The sequence below is a fragment of the Ambystoma mexicanum genome, chromosome 2q (assembly GCF_040938575.1).
Source record: "Ambystoma mexicanum isolate Mex_15411 chromosome 2q, UKY_AmexF1_1, whole genome shotgun sequence".
Classification (NCBI taxonomy): Eukaryota; Metazoa; Chordata; class Amphibia; order Caudata; family Ambystomatidae; genus Ambystoma; species Ambystoma mexicanum.
The window spans coordinates 579,099,203-579,114,591 of NC_090924.1; the positions used below are offsets into that span (position 1 = coordinate 579,099,203).

The following is a 15,389-nucleotide window of genomic DNA, read 5'->3' on the forward strand; positions in this document are numbered from 1 at the left end:
AGTACCAGACTCCACTCTTAGTATAAGGCTGTACCACCTGAGTTCAGGGTACCGTAGACAGAGCAGCCAGACTTATCTTAGGAGGGAGAGAGGGCAGTAGACACAGTACAAGTAAAATTGTAATACAAATGATCCAAAGAAACACTGAAACATTATGTATTGTAAAAATAAAGGATTTATTTAAATAGGGGTAGGCCCAGATAAATCTAGGGGTATGTAAGTACTAAAACATTATAAGAAATCACAGTATACAAACACAACACTATACTTGACACCCACAGACCCAACTATAGACCTTATTTGGAACACCTAACAGTAGTTCTAGGGAAGTCAAAACCTTGTTATACACATTTAGTATAGGTCAAGCCTATTCTTTGGGAGTAAAAGACCAATGGTTACTTTCAGATTACATTCAGTAATACAAGGGTAGTAGGCCTTTCCAGTTGTACAGTGACTCTTGGAACAAATCATATAAACAGTCAACTGGACAATATACTTTCGGTGAATAGAGAAACACTTATCCTATGTGCAGTAAAAAACTATAACTACTTTTGTCATAACACACAGTTATACCAGGTGAGTAAAACCTAAGGATGTAATATACCATTACAGATGCTTTTGAAATCAAGGAACCCCAGATTGAGTTAAGCAATAACTCTGGTAACTTATTTTGGATGGCACACAGCTAACACAAGGTAAGTAAAACCCACATACTTTAACTTCACAATGAAGGGGAAAGTAAAACCCAATGTCACACTTTACTTAATAGTAATTCTAGGTAGGCAACAACCTATTGTAGATTTATTAAGGACAGGCTAGCAGCAATTCAGGGGAAGCAAGACCCACTCGTACAGTTATCCTAACAGTACTAACCAGGTGATACCAACAGTTGGAGGACACTCATACAATTACCTTACAGGAATAATCTGGTGAAACCAACACATTACTTTTGTAAAGGGGCACAACCTAATCACAGGAGAGTACAATACCTTCACATCTACTTTCTATTAGACTGGCAAAACAGTGGCTAAGGAAGAAAAGATGTTAACCATACTTTTAAGAATAGTGCATCACACATTCAAGATCAGTAAGAACTTTTGTAACTGTTCACTCTTAGAATTACAGTTACCAACCAACTCTTTACAAGTAAGAAAAACACTTGATGTCTTTTCTAGGCAGAAGTCCCAATCCCTACAAAGTCTTTCCCTTATTCTTGGAGCATGAGTGTTCTCAGTGGCAGAAGGGGGGTCACTAGGACTAGTGACCACAGGCAGTGTTAGAATAAGTTCTTTAGGTGCAAAAGTCAGAGTTCCTTAGGAAAACTGGGCAAACAGGTGGGTACTTTACTTTAAGAGTTAGATGAGGGTCCAGGGGCTTCACAGAAGACACCCCGGCAGGATTCTAGCATTGGGACTGGGGCACTGAACGAGGGACCTCCCAATCACAGAAAACACCCCATGACTGCACAGAAATCCCAACAGGCTTAAGGTAAGTATATACCCAAGCCAACGCAGTACCTCAGCAATGAAGAAGAGATTGCAGCAGGAGAACTTCAGGGTCTGCAGCCAAATACCCGGTTAATGGGTTCCTTGTCGTGGAGACTGAAAACAAGACCTCAGAAGGGACTTTGCAGCAGGGATCGATGCAGAAGGCTCTAGGCAAGATTTCCCTCGCGGATTAATGTGGTTCTGCGGATTTGGCACCTTTTCCAAGGAGCACGTAAGAAGACAGAAAATCGCGGTTGAATTCTCGTCATTTAAAAGGTCCGGCACTGTTGTGATGGGACTTTTCGGACTCGATTCGTATCTCTGGAGATACACCAGGATGCCCACGAAGTTTCAGTGAGATTCGGAAATCGGAAGACCGTGCACCGCACAGTGGCAGGAGGTCCCAGGGTATTGGGGTATTGCAAGAACGCAAGGTTGCAGCAACCCGTGGGATGGCTCAAAATGCATTTTTTCGACTGCTCGGCGTGCATCCTAACTGTTTGAACACCACCCCATCCGTGCCCCCTTGTGACTGTCTTTTTTTTAATATAATGGTTTTGTAGCTTGGTCTAGTGGGTTTCACCAGGCTCTGGGTTTGGGTCATCGTTTTCGGAGTCCCCAGGTCGATTGGAAGGAAGGGCTGAAGCAGGGATGGTTACACAGGGGCCATTTTGGTAACATTAGCACCCTTAGGTGCCTTTACTGCAGTTGTGATCACAGCCTGCGGTAAAGGTGCACCAAATTAGTAAAAGGCATCACTGCCACCAGCCATTAAAGGTAAGCTTGTCACTAACAGAATTGTTACAGTTTTAATGTGAAAGTGGATACATTTTATCTCCCCAGCACTCCACCTAAGGTGGGGTGTGCTAGTTTCACAGAATAAAATGTAGAAGGGATCCAAAGATCCTTTCTACCCTTGGGAACTGTAGTTCACTCAAGGTTAGCACAAGAAAGTTAAATGAGGAGCCCCTAGGGCAACCCAGCAACAACAGGCACTTATTGCCAATAAGTTGTTAAACATGATCACTTTAAAAAGACACTATGGAGAGTCTTAAAAATGACACCCATAAAAAGAGTTAAAGATTAGGTGAGTGTGGAAAAAGGTTTCCACTCACTGAGGTATTAATGAACAATATCCCACTAAAAAAGCAAAACGTTCTGGGGTTGAACCAGGAAAGGAAGATTTAACAGCTCTGTGGAAATCTTACCTAACACCTGCCTCGCAAATCAGTGCCTTGCTTGGCTGCCTCAGTTTCCTCTGCTAACAGATCACTTCACTCGGACTTTAAACATAGTCGAACATGAGTTCATCTCACAAAAAGCATTGGTGCACATAAATGAACATTTAATGTGCACCTAGTTAAGTGCAGTCATTTTGCTCCTACTTCGGCAGCACGCACAGCTCCTCTGCAACAGCAGACGGCATGCAGACGCAAGTGAGAGGGTCAAGGCCCATCTAGTGCTTTGGTCATTTCATAGACAAGCATGGGCAAGTTGCCATGCCACCGCAATACACTGCTCCCGAGTTGCCCTTTCTTCTTTTCTTTTTTTACATTTACAGTACCGATGGTTTAGCGATTAGGTGGCTTACGCCGTCAAAACCAAAAAAGGCAGATTCATGGATTCCTAGATACATGCCCTAGTAATACATTTGATTGGAACATTAATCCTAATTTAGAAAATGCATACAAAACAGGGCAGTACCTCTTTCCTGTTAGCGATATGATTGGCAGCATGCTCCAAATTCCCATCACAAGCTCTCAAACCGAGTCGTGCTTCTTGTGGTGAGCATCCAAGTTGTAATAAATTGTTCACTTTTTCAGGATCTATGTAGAGCTCTTTGAACAAATCGTTTGCCTGCAGGAGAAAACAAGCTGTTAGAAAGCAAATAGTTGTGGATGATGTACAAGCATTATATAAACATTGTAATCAATTATTTCCCCAGCTTCTATCGCCATTCATTGCCATCATACATCCAGAAAGTAGCATCGATGGTGACATAATGGCATGATACTCTGGCAGGGGCATCGTGTATGTATGCTATTATACAGAAGGTAATGACACACGATTCTCGGAGAGGGAGAGATTGTGCGGAGCGGGGTACTGGAGGCAGTGAATGTGTGTGTTCCTAATGCTGAAACACCAAGTTCTGCAGGGGCTGTAATTGTGTGCTTCTGTGTGTGGTGCTAGGCCTGTATGTTTTTTGTAGCGTGGAGTGTGCACATAGTGAGGTGGTGGTGATTGTACAGTCCTTTGGAGAGTGTGTGTGTGTGTGTATATATGCACAACTGAATGATGGGGCAGTGTGTGGGCAGAATATTATGCTAAAAGAGTGTGGTGCCTGTAGTGAAGTGCCAGAGAAGTGAGGTGTGTGTGGATGTGTGTGTAGTACACTGCTGAGGGGTGGTGCACATATTACTCTTGGAAAGCGTGTGCACGATCCCAAAGGTATGTGTGCGAGTGTTTCAGACACAGTTGCAGCAGGACTACTGTGATTCAGTAAAATTGCGCATTTCAAATATATTGTAGAGACTTCTATGGTGCTCAGCTCTGTGCTAGTTCTGTATTGTTCACGCTCCAGCTGCTTTGTGTGGATTGAAGCAAAACGTGATTGGTTGAAAGCGCGGCAGGAAACAAAAAGCATGCCAAAGTGCTGTATCCTTATAGCACTTCAGAAACATCACACTTTATTACTGTGGTCCCCCCTTCCATCCCAAACGAACAAAAATATGCCAGTAACTCTCGGCCTCTTAATCCAAAGGCTCATTACTTTTCACAAGTGCACCAACCAAAGGACAAAGAAAGCACTCTTTGATGGCACCTCAGAACACAACATTAGAAAAATGCAGGTCATACAAAACAGCATGCTCAGAGCGGCTCTGAACATACCCCAACTTGAACACATCAGTGCAGCAAGAAGAAAGGCACATTGACTCCCCATTCGCGAGAGGATTCGATTAAAAACACTATGAATTACTCACAGATGCTTATCACAGGAAACCCCTCCCTACCTCATGCAGAAAATTACAAAAGCCATCTCTCTCAAACCTACAAGATCGCCATATTCCCACCAGCTCACCCGACGCAAATTCAAACCAGCAAAAGTGGGAGGTACCAGCTTCCCTACCATCACATCCAAGCAGTGGAACCTACTCCCGCATTCCCTGGGAGGAGAAAACAAATTGGGCCTTCAGAACATCTCTGAAAACACTACTGTTTACATCGGACTGCCAGTAACATACAAAGACTCGCCAATTTATGGAAGCCACGCCGTAGCTGCTCGATTATGTGAAATAGGCAGTTCAATGGGGTGGGTTGGATGGTACAATTGAATATCTTTGACATAATATCACATACCTCACCGCGAAAAATCCAAGATTAGGACAGTCTGAGAGCATACGGAGATAACCAGCACCATCTAAGTGACATCTGGGACACAGGGCAGAGTGGTTGCAAGAGAAGAGATTTAGTGTGGCCAGAGTGTAATGGAATTTATGTAGTACCTTGAATTGTATTAAGCAAAATCTGTAATTGAAGTAAACAGCTTGGGTCTGCAGGCACATAACGTCCCAGTTCTTGTCAGTAATATCTATGCCTAGATCGTTGGCCAAGGTTTCACAGAGTTTCGCAAGAGGCTTGTTACTGCAGCATTGCATTAGGTCGTATAGCCTTGCCACTCCGCCTGGAGTGGAGGTCCCCCCACCCCATGACTATATCCAGCAACGGTTCATCAGGAGGCAGGGCAGGAAAAGTAGTTTTAGCAGCACGGCAGAGCCTGGCGTATTGTAGTGTCATGGCCATGGACCCAGAACCCCAGACCCTGCACCATCAGGGCACGAGAGCAAGGGGGTAAGACAACCTTTAATTGTCCCCTTGGGACAATGCAACATGGAGGGCCCAGCTGGACTCAGTCCTGGCACCTTTGGCTCATGAATAAACATGCACTATCACATTTTTATTTTGTGCGAGTACTTTGTTTCCCCTGCAGGGGCCCCCACATGCATTCGGTCGGGCGTGGCTGATTGGGAGAGTTAGACTGCACGTGTAAGCATCCTTTAGGAGTGGCAGGGTGGCGCTCACCACCGCCTAAGTGCATCTTACCTGTTTCCAGCTACCGGCCTGAGCGCACCTTACCTGGTTCCAGCTACCAGCCTGAGCGCATCTGACCTTGTTTCCAGCTACCAGCCGCAGCACTTACCACTTACCTAGAAGTCTACTTCCTTCGGCATGCATCATCGTGGACTTTGGCATTGATATTCCATCTCCAGATCTCCGGAAAGCAGCGCTCCAGCCCAACGTCGTGACAGACGGTGTCTGCAAGAGAAAAAGATAAAGACAAGGTTAGAATTCGTGGAGACTTTACCTCTAAGGTCACGCTTAGACAAATCCTTGCGCTTAACCTTAAACCAACACTCACCTGCTGTTGGACCATCGTGGACTCCATTATCTTCCCATTTGGCCTCGCTCGAAGCACAGCAACTACCGCTGGGCCGCATATTATCTATTGGGAGAAAGCAGAGGAAAGACATCATTAAAAAGGACACGGACAATAATCAAGAATCAACATTACAATATTTAAAAGCCATAAGACACTTACCTTGAGGAGTGGTTCAGCCACAGCCGGTCTGGGCTGCCACACACATGGGCCAGTGAAGGAACTCGGTTCATCAAACGCGCCCCTGCAGTGAGATGCAGGACGGAGAGCTCACCATCATCAATCAACAGGTGAGACTATATGGGTCGGTGCATGCTCACCACATTCTGGGAAGAAGTGTTCGAGAGAGACAGCAGTCATATAGCAGCATTCTCACAATCTCTCATATTCTCGCAGAAGCAGTGTCCACAACCAGCGCAGTCCACAGCACACAAGCAGGGGAAGAAACCTGACAAGGGGAATTCACTTCCAGGGAGGTCTGCAACCGTGCCCCAACGTCCCCGGAGAGACCAGATGAGCGTAACAGAACGCAAAGCCTCTACAAATCTCTACCTGGGCGTTATGGAAACCTCAGAAACAGACCAGTTGGCCCAACTTCTGGGGGAATTACAGGCTGAAGTCCATGCCTCCAGACAGGAAACCAATGCTTTAAGGAAGGATCTTATTGTAACTCGGGAACGAACTGACGACTTGGCAAGACAAATGCTTCAGTCCCACGCGGGTCAGGTCCCACTACCAGGGCTTGACCATCCTCCCATGCCACAGCCATCATCACCAGTTGAGTGGTTCTCCCAGGTGCAGTGCCACTGGCCCCGCCTGAACGCTTTACTGGCGACCCTAACAAGTACGCTCAATTCATGAACCAATGTCGTCTCAATTTTTTGTGCCGGCCTGGGGCTTTTCCTAATGGTCAAGCCAGAGTCGCATTTGTACTCTCAAATTTAGGAGGTAGCGCTGCGGACTGGTGGATACCATTAGTAAACCAGGATGATCCACTACTTCGAGACTTTGGGGAATTTCAGCGGGAAATGGAGACATTTTTCACAAGGCCGACTCAAGGACAAGCTTTGCACAATGAATTACTGTCACTCAGACAGGGAAACCTAGACCTACTGACCTACATCGCCACTTTCAATCGTCTTGTAGCACGGACAAACTGGCCAGAAGAAAAAAGGACTACGCTCTTTTATCGAGGGTTACATGGGGAACTTAAGGATGTTCTAGCCCAAGTGGTCAATCCCCCCCGAGGCATGTGCGGAATACATCAACTTGACTGTGCGGTTGATCACAGATTGCAGAATCGAAAAATGGATCGCACAAGAGCTGAAGGGAGGTCGGTCTATATGCGACCCCGGGACAATCAAACCAAAACCCACGAACAACTGAACCAATGCAGATTGGTAGATTACGAAGTCCTATCACCAAGGCTGAAAGGGAGAAAAGGAGGCAACAGCAGCTCTGCTTATACTCCGGGAGGGCAGGACATTTCCTCCGAGAATGCCCGGTGAAACCACCCAGGAAATTAGTCGGAGCAACGGATAATGGTGACGAGGAAAAGGAACAAGATTCGGGAAACTCCAAAGCCCGACAAGCGTAGTGGTCCACTTGTCGAGCGAAAAGAAGGAATCTGTACAGACCTCACATCTAGTCATCCTGGTACTTTTGGTCAACCACAAACAACCGTCAAAGATACATGCCTTGCAGGCATATATTGATAGCAGAGCTGTGGGAAATTACATTGATCAAGATCTGGCTGCACGAATGGGCCTTCCTCTCCAACAGAAGCTGAAATCGGAAAACGTCACAGCAGTGGATAGTTCTCAGTTATCATCCGGGCCAGTGACGCAGCATACCGAAAAAGTCATGCTTATGTGCCAGGATGGTCATCAAGAAGACCTCTCCTTCGATCTGATCGGTGCTCCTCAGTTCCAGATGATATTAGGAATGCCTTGGCTGGAAACACACAACCCTAGGATCGACTAGAGAAAAAGAGTTCTGACCTTTCCTCAAGAGTGTGCTAACGCTTGCTACAACAAAGATGTGAGCAACCCGAACCCCAAGGGAAAAACTATTCTGTGACTCACTGGTTCCTTAACACCTGAATATCTGGATTACCAGGATGTTTTTCAGAAGGAGCAAACAAACACTCTGCCTCCACACAGGCCTTACGATTGCCAAATCGATCTGGTGCCCGGAGCCCAAATTCCCTGCAGTCGAATTTACGACCTAATGGAGCAGGAAAACCAGCATCTAAAAACTTACCTGGATCAGTATCTAGCTAACGGCTTTATCCGCCCGTCTAAGTCCCCTGCCTCTTCGGCTCTCTTTTTCGTACCTAAAAAAGAGGGCGATTTAAGAACTTGTATTGATTATAGAGCGCTTAACCAGATCACGCTAAAAAACAGATACCCACTGCCACTTATTCTGGAGCTTTTGGATCTGGTAAAGAATGCCCAAATTTACACAAAACTGGATCTACGAGGATCCTATCACCCTTGTAGGAGTTAAACAAGGGGATGAGTGGAAGATGGCATTCCGTACCAAGTATGGTCTTTTCGAATACCAGGTTATGCCTTTTGGGTTATTCCCCGGCGGCATACCAATTTTTTATGAACGATGTGCTTTGAGAATTATTGGACGTTTGCGCAATTGTCTACATAGATGACTCATTTATTCAGCTTCCAAGGAGGACCACATCGGCCATGTAAGAGCATTATTGGAAAAACTTTGACAGCATCGGTTGTTTGCCAAGTTAGAAAAGTGTTTCTTCCACGTAACAGAAGATGAATTCTTGGGTTTTATGCTCACACCACGAGGCGTACACATGGACACACGCAAGGTGGATGCTATCCTTCAAGGGCCATCACCGACATCCACAAAAGGAGTACAAAGTGTGCTCGGATTTGAAACTTTTATTGTCCAGTTTATTCCTAGGTTTTCGCAGCTAGTTCACCCAATCACCTCCCTGCTGAGAAAAAACAAGAAATTCCTTTGGTCTCCAGAAGCAGAGAAAGCCTTCCAGGAGCTGAAACTTGCTTTCACCACAGCACCAGTTCTCCGACACCCTCGACCAGATCTGCCATACATGGTCGAGACAGATGCCTCCAACTTATTCATGGGGCGGTATTATCACAAAGAGACCCCGACACTGGACAACTACATCCCATAGCATTCTGGTCCCATAGGTTTTCTTCACCGGAGTTGAACTATGCGATCACGGACAAAGAACTACTAGCAATTAAGGGAGCCTTCAAAACATGGAGACACTACCTTCTGGGAGCGAGACATACAGTCACTGTCATCACGGATCACTGCAATCTGAAATACTTGAAGACCGCCAAGGCCCAGTCCTCTCGTCAATGTCGCTGGGCTCTCTCCTTTGAGGAATACGATTTTATCATCACTTATAGAACCGGAGAACGCAATGGGAAAGCAGATGCTATGTCACACTTGAGTGAGGACTAAGAATCTTTTACCACACCTGAAACTCTGGCCATCATTCCTGAAGAATGAATCCAGAACAAAATCGCTGCAACCACCTGTTTGGATGACTTGAAAACCAATCTCCAATCTCAGATGAACCAAACAACAGGACAGGAGTGGCTATCCAGAGGGGACCAATACACCATTGAAAATGACCTGCCGTATTTTCAAGGGAGGTTGTACATTCAAGACAAGAAGCTACAAGATCAAAAAATAGCAAACTATCACGATTCACTAGTGGAAGGACATCCGGGGATTGCCAAGACTATTGGTGGCCAACTTGGAGAAAAGACATTGCCCAATTTATTGCAACCTGTGGTGTCTGCGCACAACACAAATCTCAGAAGCTGAATCCTGCTGGGTTACTGCACCAATTGACAGTACCACCAGCATCGTGACATACGTTGTGAATGGACTTTATCACAGATCTTCCTCCCTGCAATGGATATAACACCATCTTAGTTATTGTAGATTTATTCTCCAAAATGCCCCATTTCATCCCATTAAAAGGACTCCCCACTGCTTCCGCTCTCGCCACAGTGTTTTTGGAACAGATTGATATTAGTACTGATGGGAATCTGTGTAATTTGACAGATCATGGAACTCAGTTCGTCTCAGCACTGTAGAGGAGGTGCTGCAAAATACCACAATTGATCTCTGGTTATCCACTAGTCACCATCCTCAAACCGATGGCCAAATATAACGGACAAACCAGACCTTGGAGCAATATCTGAGGTGTATGTTGCAACAAAATGAGGAATCCTGGAAAGACATACTTTGATTGACCAAATTCGCCTACAGCAATTCCATCCACACTAGCACCGGACAGACCCCATTCTACACGGTGCATGGTCACCATCCTCGAACATCCACTTTTGATTCCCTTGACGAATTGGAAATGCTAGCAGTAACAACCTCAGATAAGACCATCACTCAGATTCTTAAAGAAGCAGCTGAACATCTGACCAGAACTAAAGAAAAACAGAAAAAGTTTGCAGACCAACACCGAAGAGAGGCCCCACATTATCAAGTCAGAGAAAAGGTTTGGTTAGCATCCAAAAACATTCCCTTGAAAGGACCACAAGCCTTCCGTCCCAGATACCTGGGGCCCTATTCCATCAAAGCCGTGATAAACCCAGCTGCCATGAAATTGGAATTACCATCTAATATGCAAATCCATCCAGTATTCCATGTTTCACTCCTGAAACCAATGAAACCAGGTACTCGAATTGAAGCACCACCAGAGCCCGACATCATAGAAGGAGAACCGGAATACAAGGTCAAAACTATTCTGGATTCCAAAATAGTGCAATGTAAATTGTACTACCTGATCGACTGGAAGGGTTATGAACCCCAGGACCGGACATGGGAACCCAGTGAATTCGTCCAAGCCCCATGACTGATCAGACCATTCCATCGCAACAATCCCACCAAGCCAGGAACAGGAGAAAGAACACCCGTGAGGGGGGCCTTGAGGGGGAGTGCTGTCATGGCCATGAGCCCGGAACCCAAGACCCTGCACCATCAGGGCACGAGAGCAAGGGGTAACACAAACTTTCATTGTCCCTTGGGGACAATGCAACATGGAGGGCCCAGCTAGACTCAGTCCTTTGGCGCCGGCTCATAAATAAATGTGCACTAGCACATTTTTATTTATTGCAAGTACTTTGTTTCCCCTGCAGGGGCCCCCACGTGCATTCGGTCAGACGTGGCTGCTGGGGAGTGTCAGACTGCACGTGTAAGCATCCTTTAGGAGTGGCAGGGTGGGGCTGATGAATTAGGACTAATGGGCGTGGCCAGAGCTACGTTATATAAGCCTGCTCAGCCCTCATGCACGCGCTTCGCATTATTCTGCTATTGCAGCGTAACGCTCACCGCCGCCTAAGCGCATCTTACCTGTTTCCAGCTACCAGCCTGAACGCACCTTACCTGTTTCCAGCTACCAGCCTGAGTGCATTTGACCTATTTTCAGCTATTCGCCAGAGCGCATCTTACTTGTTTCCAGCTACCAGCCACAGCACTTACCTAGGAGTCTGCTTCCTTCGGCACACATCATCGTGGACTCTGGCATTCATCTTCCATCTCCAGACTTCCGGAAAGCAGCGCTCCAGCCCGACGTCGTGCCTGCAAGAGAAAAAGATAAAGACAAGGTTAGAATTCGCTGAGAGTTTACGCTTAAGGTTGCGCTTAGACAAATCCTTGCGCTTAACCTTAAACCATGTTGTCGGAGCATCGTGGTCTTCCCATTTGGCCTTGCTTTATGCATCGCCACAGCCGGTCTGGGCTGCCACGCACATGGGCCAGTGAAGGAACTCGGTCCATCAAAAGCGCCCCTGCAGTGAGAAGCAGGACGGAGAGCTCACCATCATCAATAAACAGGTTAGACTATATGGGTCGGCGCATGCTCACCACATTCTGGGAAGCAAGGTTCCAGAGAGACAGCAGTCATATAGCAGCATTCTCACGATCTCTCATATCCTTGCAGGAGCAGTGTCCACAACAAGCACAGTCCACAGCACACGAGCAGGGGAAGAAGCCTGACTTGGGGAATTCACTTCCAGGGAGGGGTGCAACCATGTCCCAACGTCCCCACAGAAACCAGGTGAGCATAACATGTAGCCAGCACGAGGAAAGTCTCTGCAAGAGCCCTGGCAGATCCTGAAACATGATAAAGGACCCCATGTTGTAGACATTGCTTATGGTTGCATAGCCATCTATTGCCCATTTTCGTCCAGCTGTTTTTTTTATTTTAGGGAACAACGGAAACAGGTTCCATAGTGGTAAGCCCCCGTGGAAGGGGCGGAGATTGTCTAGCATTTTCCATATTTTGCCCAAAGCCAGTGGTGTTGTGGTCACAGGCTACAGGGTCTTTCCATACCGGCAGTAATATCAATGAGCGCACGTTGCGAGAACCAGCTGCGTTGCGCTCAATTTTAACATGTGGGTGATGTGTGTCATCATCAGACCAACAGGCTGCATAGTACGCTTGTGCTGCAACCCAGTATTTTTCAAAGTCTGGGGCAGCGAGTCCACCATGTGTATAGGGTCTTGTTAATGTGTCCCATTTTAGTCTAACCGCACCTGCGTGCAGCAAGAAATTAGAAATTGCACCTTTCAGTGTTGCAAAGAATGTGGTGCCTGGCCACATTGGTATATTCAGAAATAGTATAGTAGCTTTGGGAGGGTGATAATTTCCAGGAGAGCCACACGGCCCGCTATTGTGGGTGGGAGCTTCGTCCAGGCGCGAAGTTTGGCTGTAAATTGGGGTAAATATACCCCATAGTTGCGGGAGTAGAGTTGAGTGCCGCGTCATGACATTCCCATGGGATTTGAGTTCCAGGGGTCCCCAGGCGAATCCCATAAGGTCTAGTGGTGCGACCATAGCGCCAGTGATCGGAAATAGTTCACATTCGGCGCAATTGACCTGAAGCCTGGTGGCTGCCTACCGCCTGTCGCGTCATCCTGGCTAGCAGCCTGCCAGGGTGCTCACCTTCACCATACTGTCTTGCCAAGCCCAGGTTGTCTAGAAATTTCAATTCTCTGTCTGCATGTGTCTGAAATCTGTCGAGTTCGATCTTGAGGTCTTCCAAGGTGGTGACACTGGCCTCGGACGCATATTGTAGCTCTAATCAATGTAGGTTTGTTTTGCTAGTGCGAATATCTAGCCGTATCACCTTGACAAGCCTGACTCAGTGACACAGCCATGCCCTGCACATAAATATTGAAAGCTTCCAGCAGTGTCGCTTGTGTACCCACAGAGCCCGTGTTTATCTCGAAATACTCATCAACACATCTCCCCACTTCGGTCTCAAATACTGACGGTAATGACTGTGATTTAAATCTCCATACTCTTAGCACCCAATGTATCCCCAAGGGTCAGTGTCAATGTAATCGGGAGTGGTCTAAGAAGGTTGTGGCCAGTATGTCAGCGCCGTTGAGGTTAAGTTATGAGGGTGCCAGACAACCACCACATGTCTATCCGGGAATGGGAGTCATGTACTGTGGTGTAGTAAGACTATTCACGTGATGTCGGGTTGGGCATCCTGCAGGCATCCACCATCCCAAGATTGGTCAGGACTCGCACATCGTCTGGGCAGCCCTGGTCAACTGCCGGGATTTACTTACGGACCTGTCAAGATCTATGTCCACTATTGTGTTGAAGTCTCCAACCCACACTACTGTACTAGGGGGTATAGCCAGTAGTTCAAACACTTCGGAGTAAAATTCAGGGTCAACAACATTTGGTCCGTATACATACAATAGGACTATTTCCTGACCTCTCAGCACACCCCGCAATAACACATAGCGTCATAGTAGATCTAAGTGTGCCTGTTTGTGAACATATTGTATGGATTTATGAATAAGGGTCATGACACCCCTACAATATGTGATGAAATATCGTTGTGTACCCCCGCTCCAAGCAAACCTCTGGAAGCCTATAGCCAGTGCATGTGTTTCTTCTAGGGACAGGTTGCACACCCCGTGTCGCTCCATGTATAGCTATAGGCGTTACATTTTTGTCGGATTGACTAGACCTCGCACATTCCAGCTCATGAATTGCAATGGCTCAATTCCCATCAGTCCAGAACATAAACTGGGTCTTGAGCCCTAAAGGGGCAAGTTTCAGACAGTACAAAGGAGCCAGAACTATATAGTGCTGCATCTTCTCAACAAACAAACATGTCAAGCATTTTTTGTATAACCGACCCGTAACCCACCATTCCTGCCCCCTCCCCTCTTCCAATCAGAGGAATGATCACCCCTTCCCCAATAACCCAACATTTGCAACTTTGCATGGGGGCTGTCTCCTGACTTCGGCCCGTCATCAACGCAGCCAAGCTTTTGCATTTTTGTGAACAGGTTACAGGCGCATACTTCCCAAGTATACAAAATCTAAGTTGAAAAATTGGCAACTGTAACATCGGGGGAAATGCAGTGTGAGCATACAGGTGCTTGTCTCCCACTGTCAGGGTCCCTTTAGGGAACGGACGACAAGGGGTTCTGGGAATCTGAAGCATGTATTATCTATTAAGGGAAGTGGTGTGGTGTATTTATGATTGTGATTTTTAACTTGCTTAGAATAGTGAAATGTTATACAACTGTTGAGTAAATAAATATATATTCTTTTACTTAGAAACCTTGAGTCCGTGTTTGCCTGAATCATAGTAATTGCTGTCCTTTGTGTAACTATTTGTACTGCTCACTTACTCTTGAGATAAGTCTGGCTGCTCCGCTACTGCTACCACTATAACTGTGTAGTACAGGCTTGTACCAAAGGTGAAATTGCACTGTCACTTGTAATCTTAATTGTGTGTAGTGTTCCCAAAGGGTACTGCATATAATTCTGCCTAACAGTTATAAATCTCGCAGCTAACGTTTGCAGTATGGCTAAATACCTAGATATGAGGATCCTGTATGGTGGGGGCAGAGGGAGGTCTCACAATACACTAAACTTCACCATACAATAGACAAAGATGTAGGCCACACCTAGATTGAGTGTCCTGTAAGTGTTGGAGAGGACTAGGTTTCATAATCCATTACGTTTCGCCATATAGTAGGCAAAGATGGAGGCTATACCTAGTTTTTACAGTGCTGTATAGTGGGAGAGATGCTTAGGTTCCACGATCAGTGGGTTTCAACATGTAGTAGACAGATATGGAGACTACACCTAGATGTGAGAGTCCTGTACAGTAGCTATGACGCAGCTAGTGTTCACAATTCTAACTAAATCTGGCACTTGCTATCATTCACAATTCTGTCTCGATGCGACGCAGGCTAATGTTTACAATTCTATCTACGTGTGGCACTTGCTGACATTCACAAATCTGTCTGGATGAGATGCAGGCCTATGTTCAAGTGTGGCACTAGTTGACATTCAAAATTCTGTCTAGGTGCCAATTTTGACACAATGGGAAATTAGGTGGAGCAAACCATCACTGTTGTGTCGAGCCATTGTGACTGGCTTTTTGATTTTTGAATTGTAT

At 46.2% G+C, this 15,389-nt stretch overlaps 1 protein-coding gene across 9 annotated transcripts in view; it reads right to left on the minus strand.

Moving 5' to 3' along the window:
* The window catches only part of NUB1 (negative regulator of ubiquitin like proteins 1), a 1,721,658-nt gene that overhangs the window by 538,545 nt on the left and 1,167,724 nt on the right, over positions 1-15,389 (minus strand). For all 9 annotated transcript variants that reach the window (XM_069647724.1, XM_069647720.1, XM_069647723.1 and 6 more), the window contains one exon: positions 3,192-3,344. In XM_069647724.1, the coding sequence (XP_069503825.1) occupies positions 3,192-3,344 (153 nt within the window). The remainder of the gene's footprint in view (positions 1-3,191; positions 3,345-15,389) is intronic.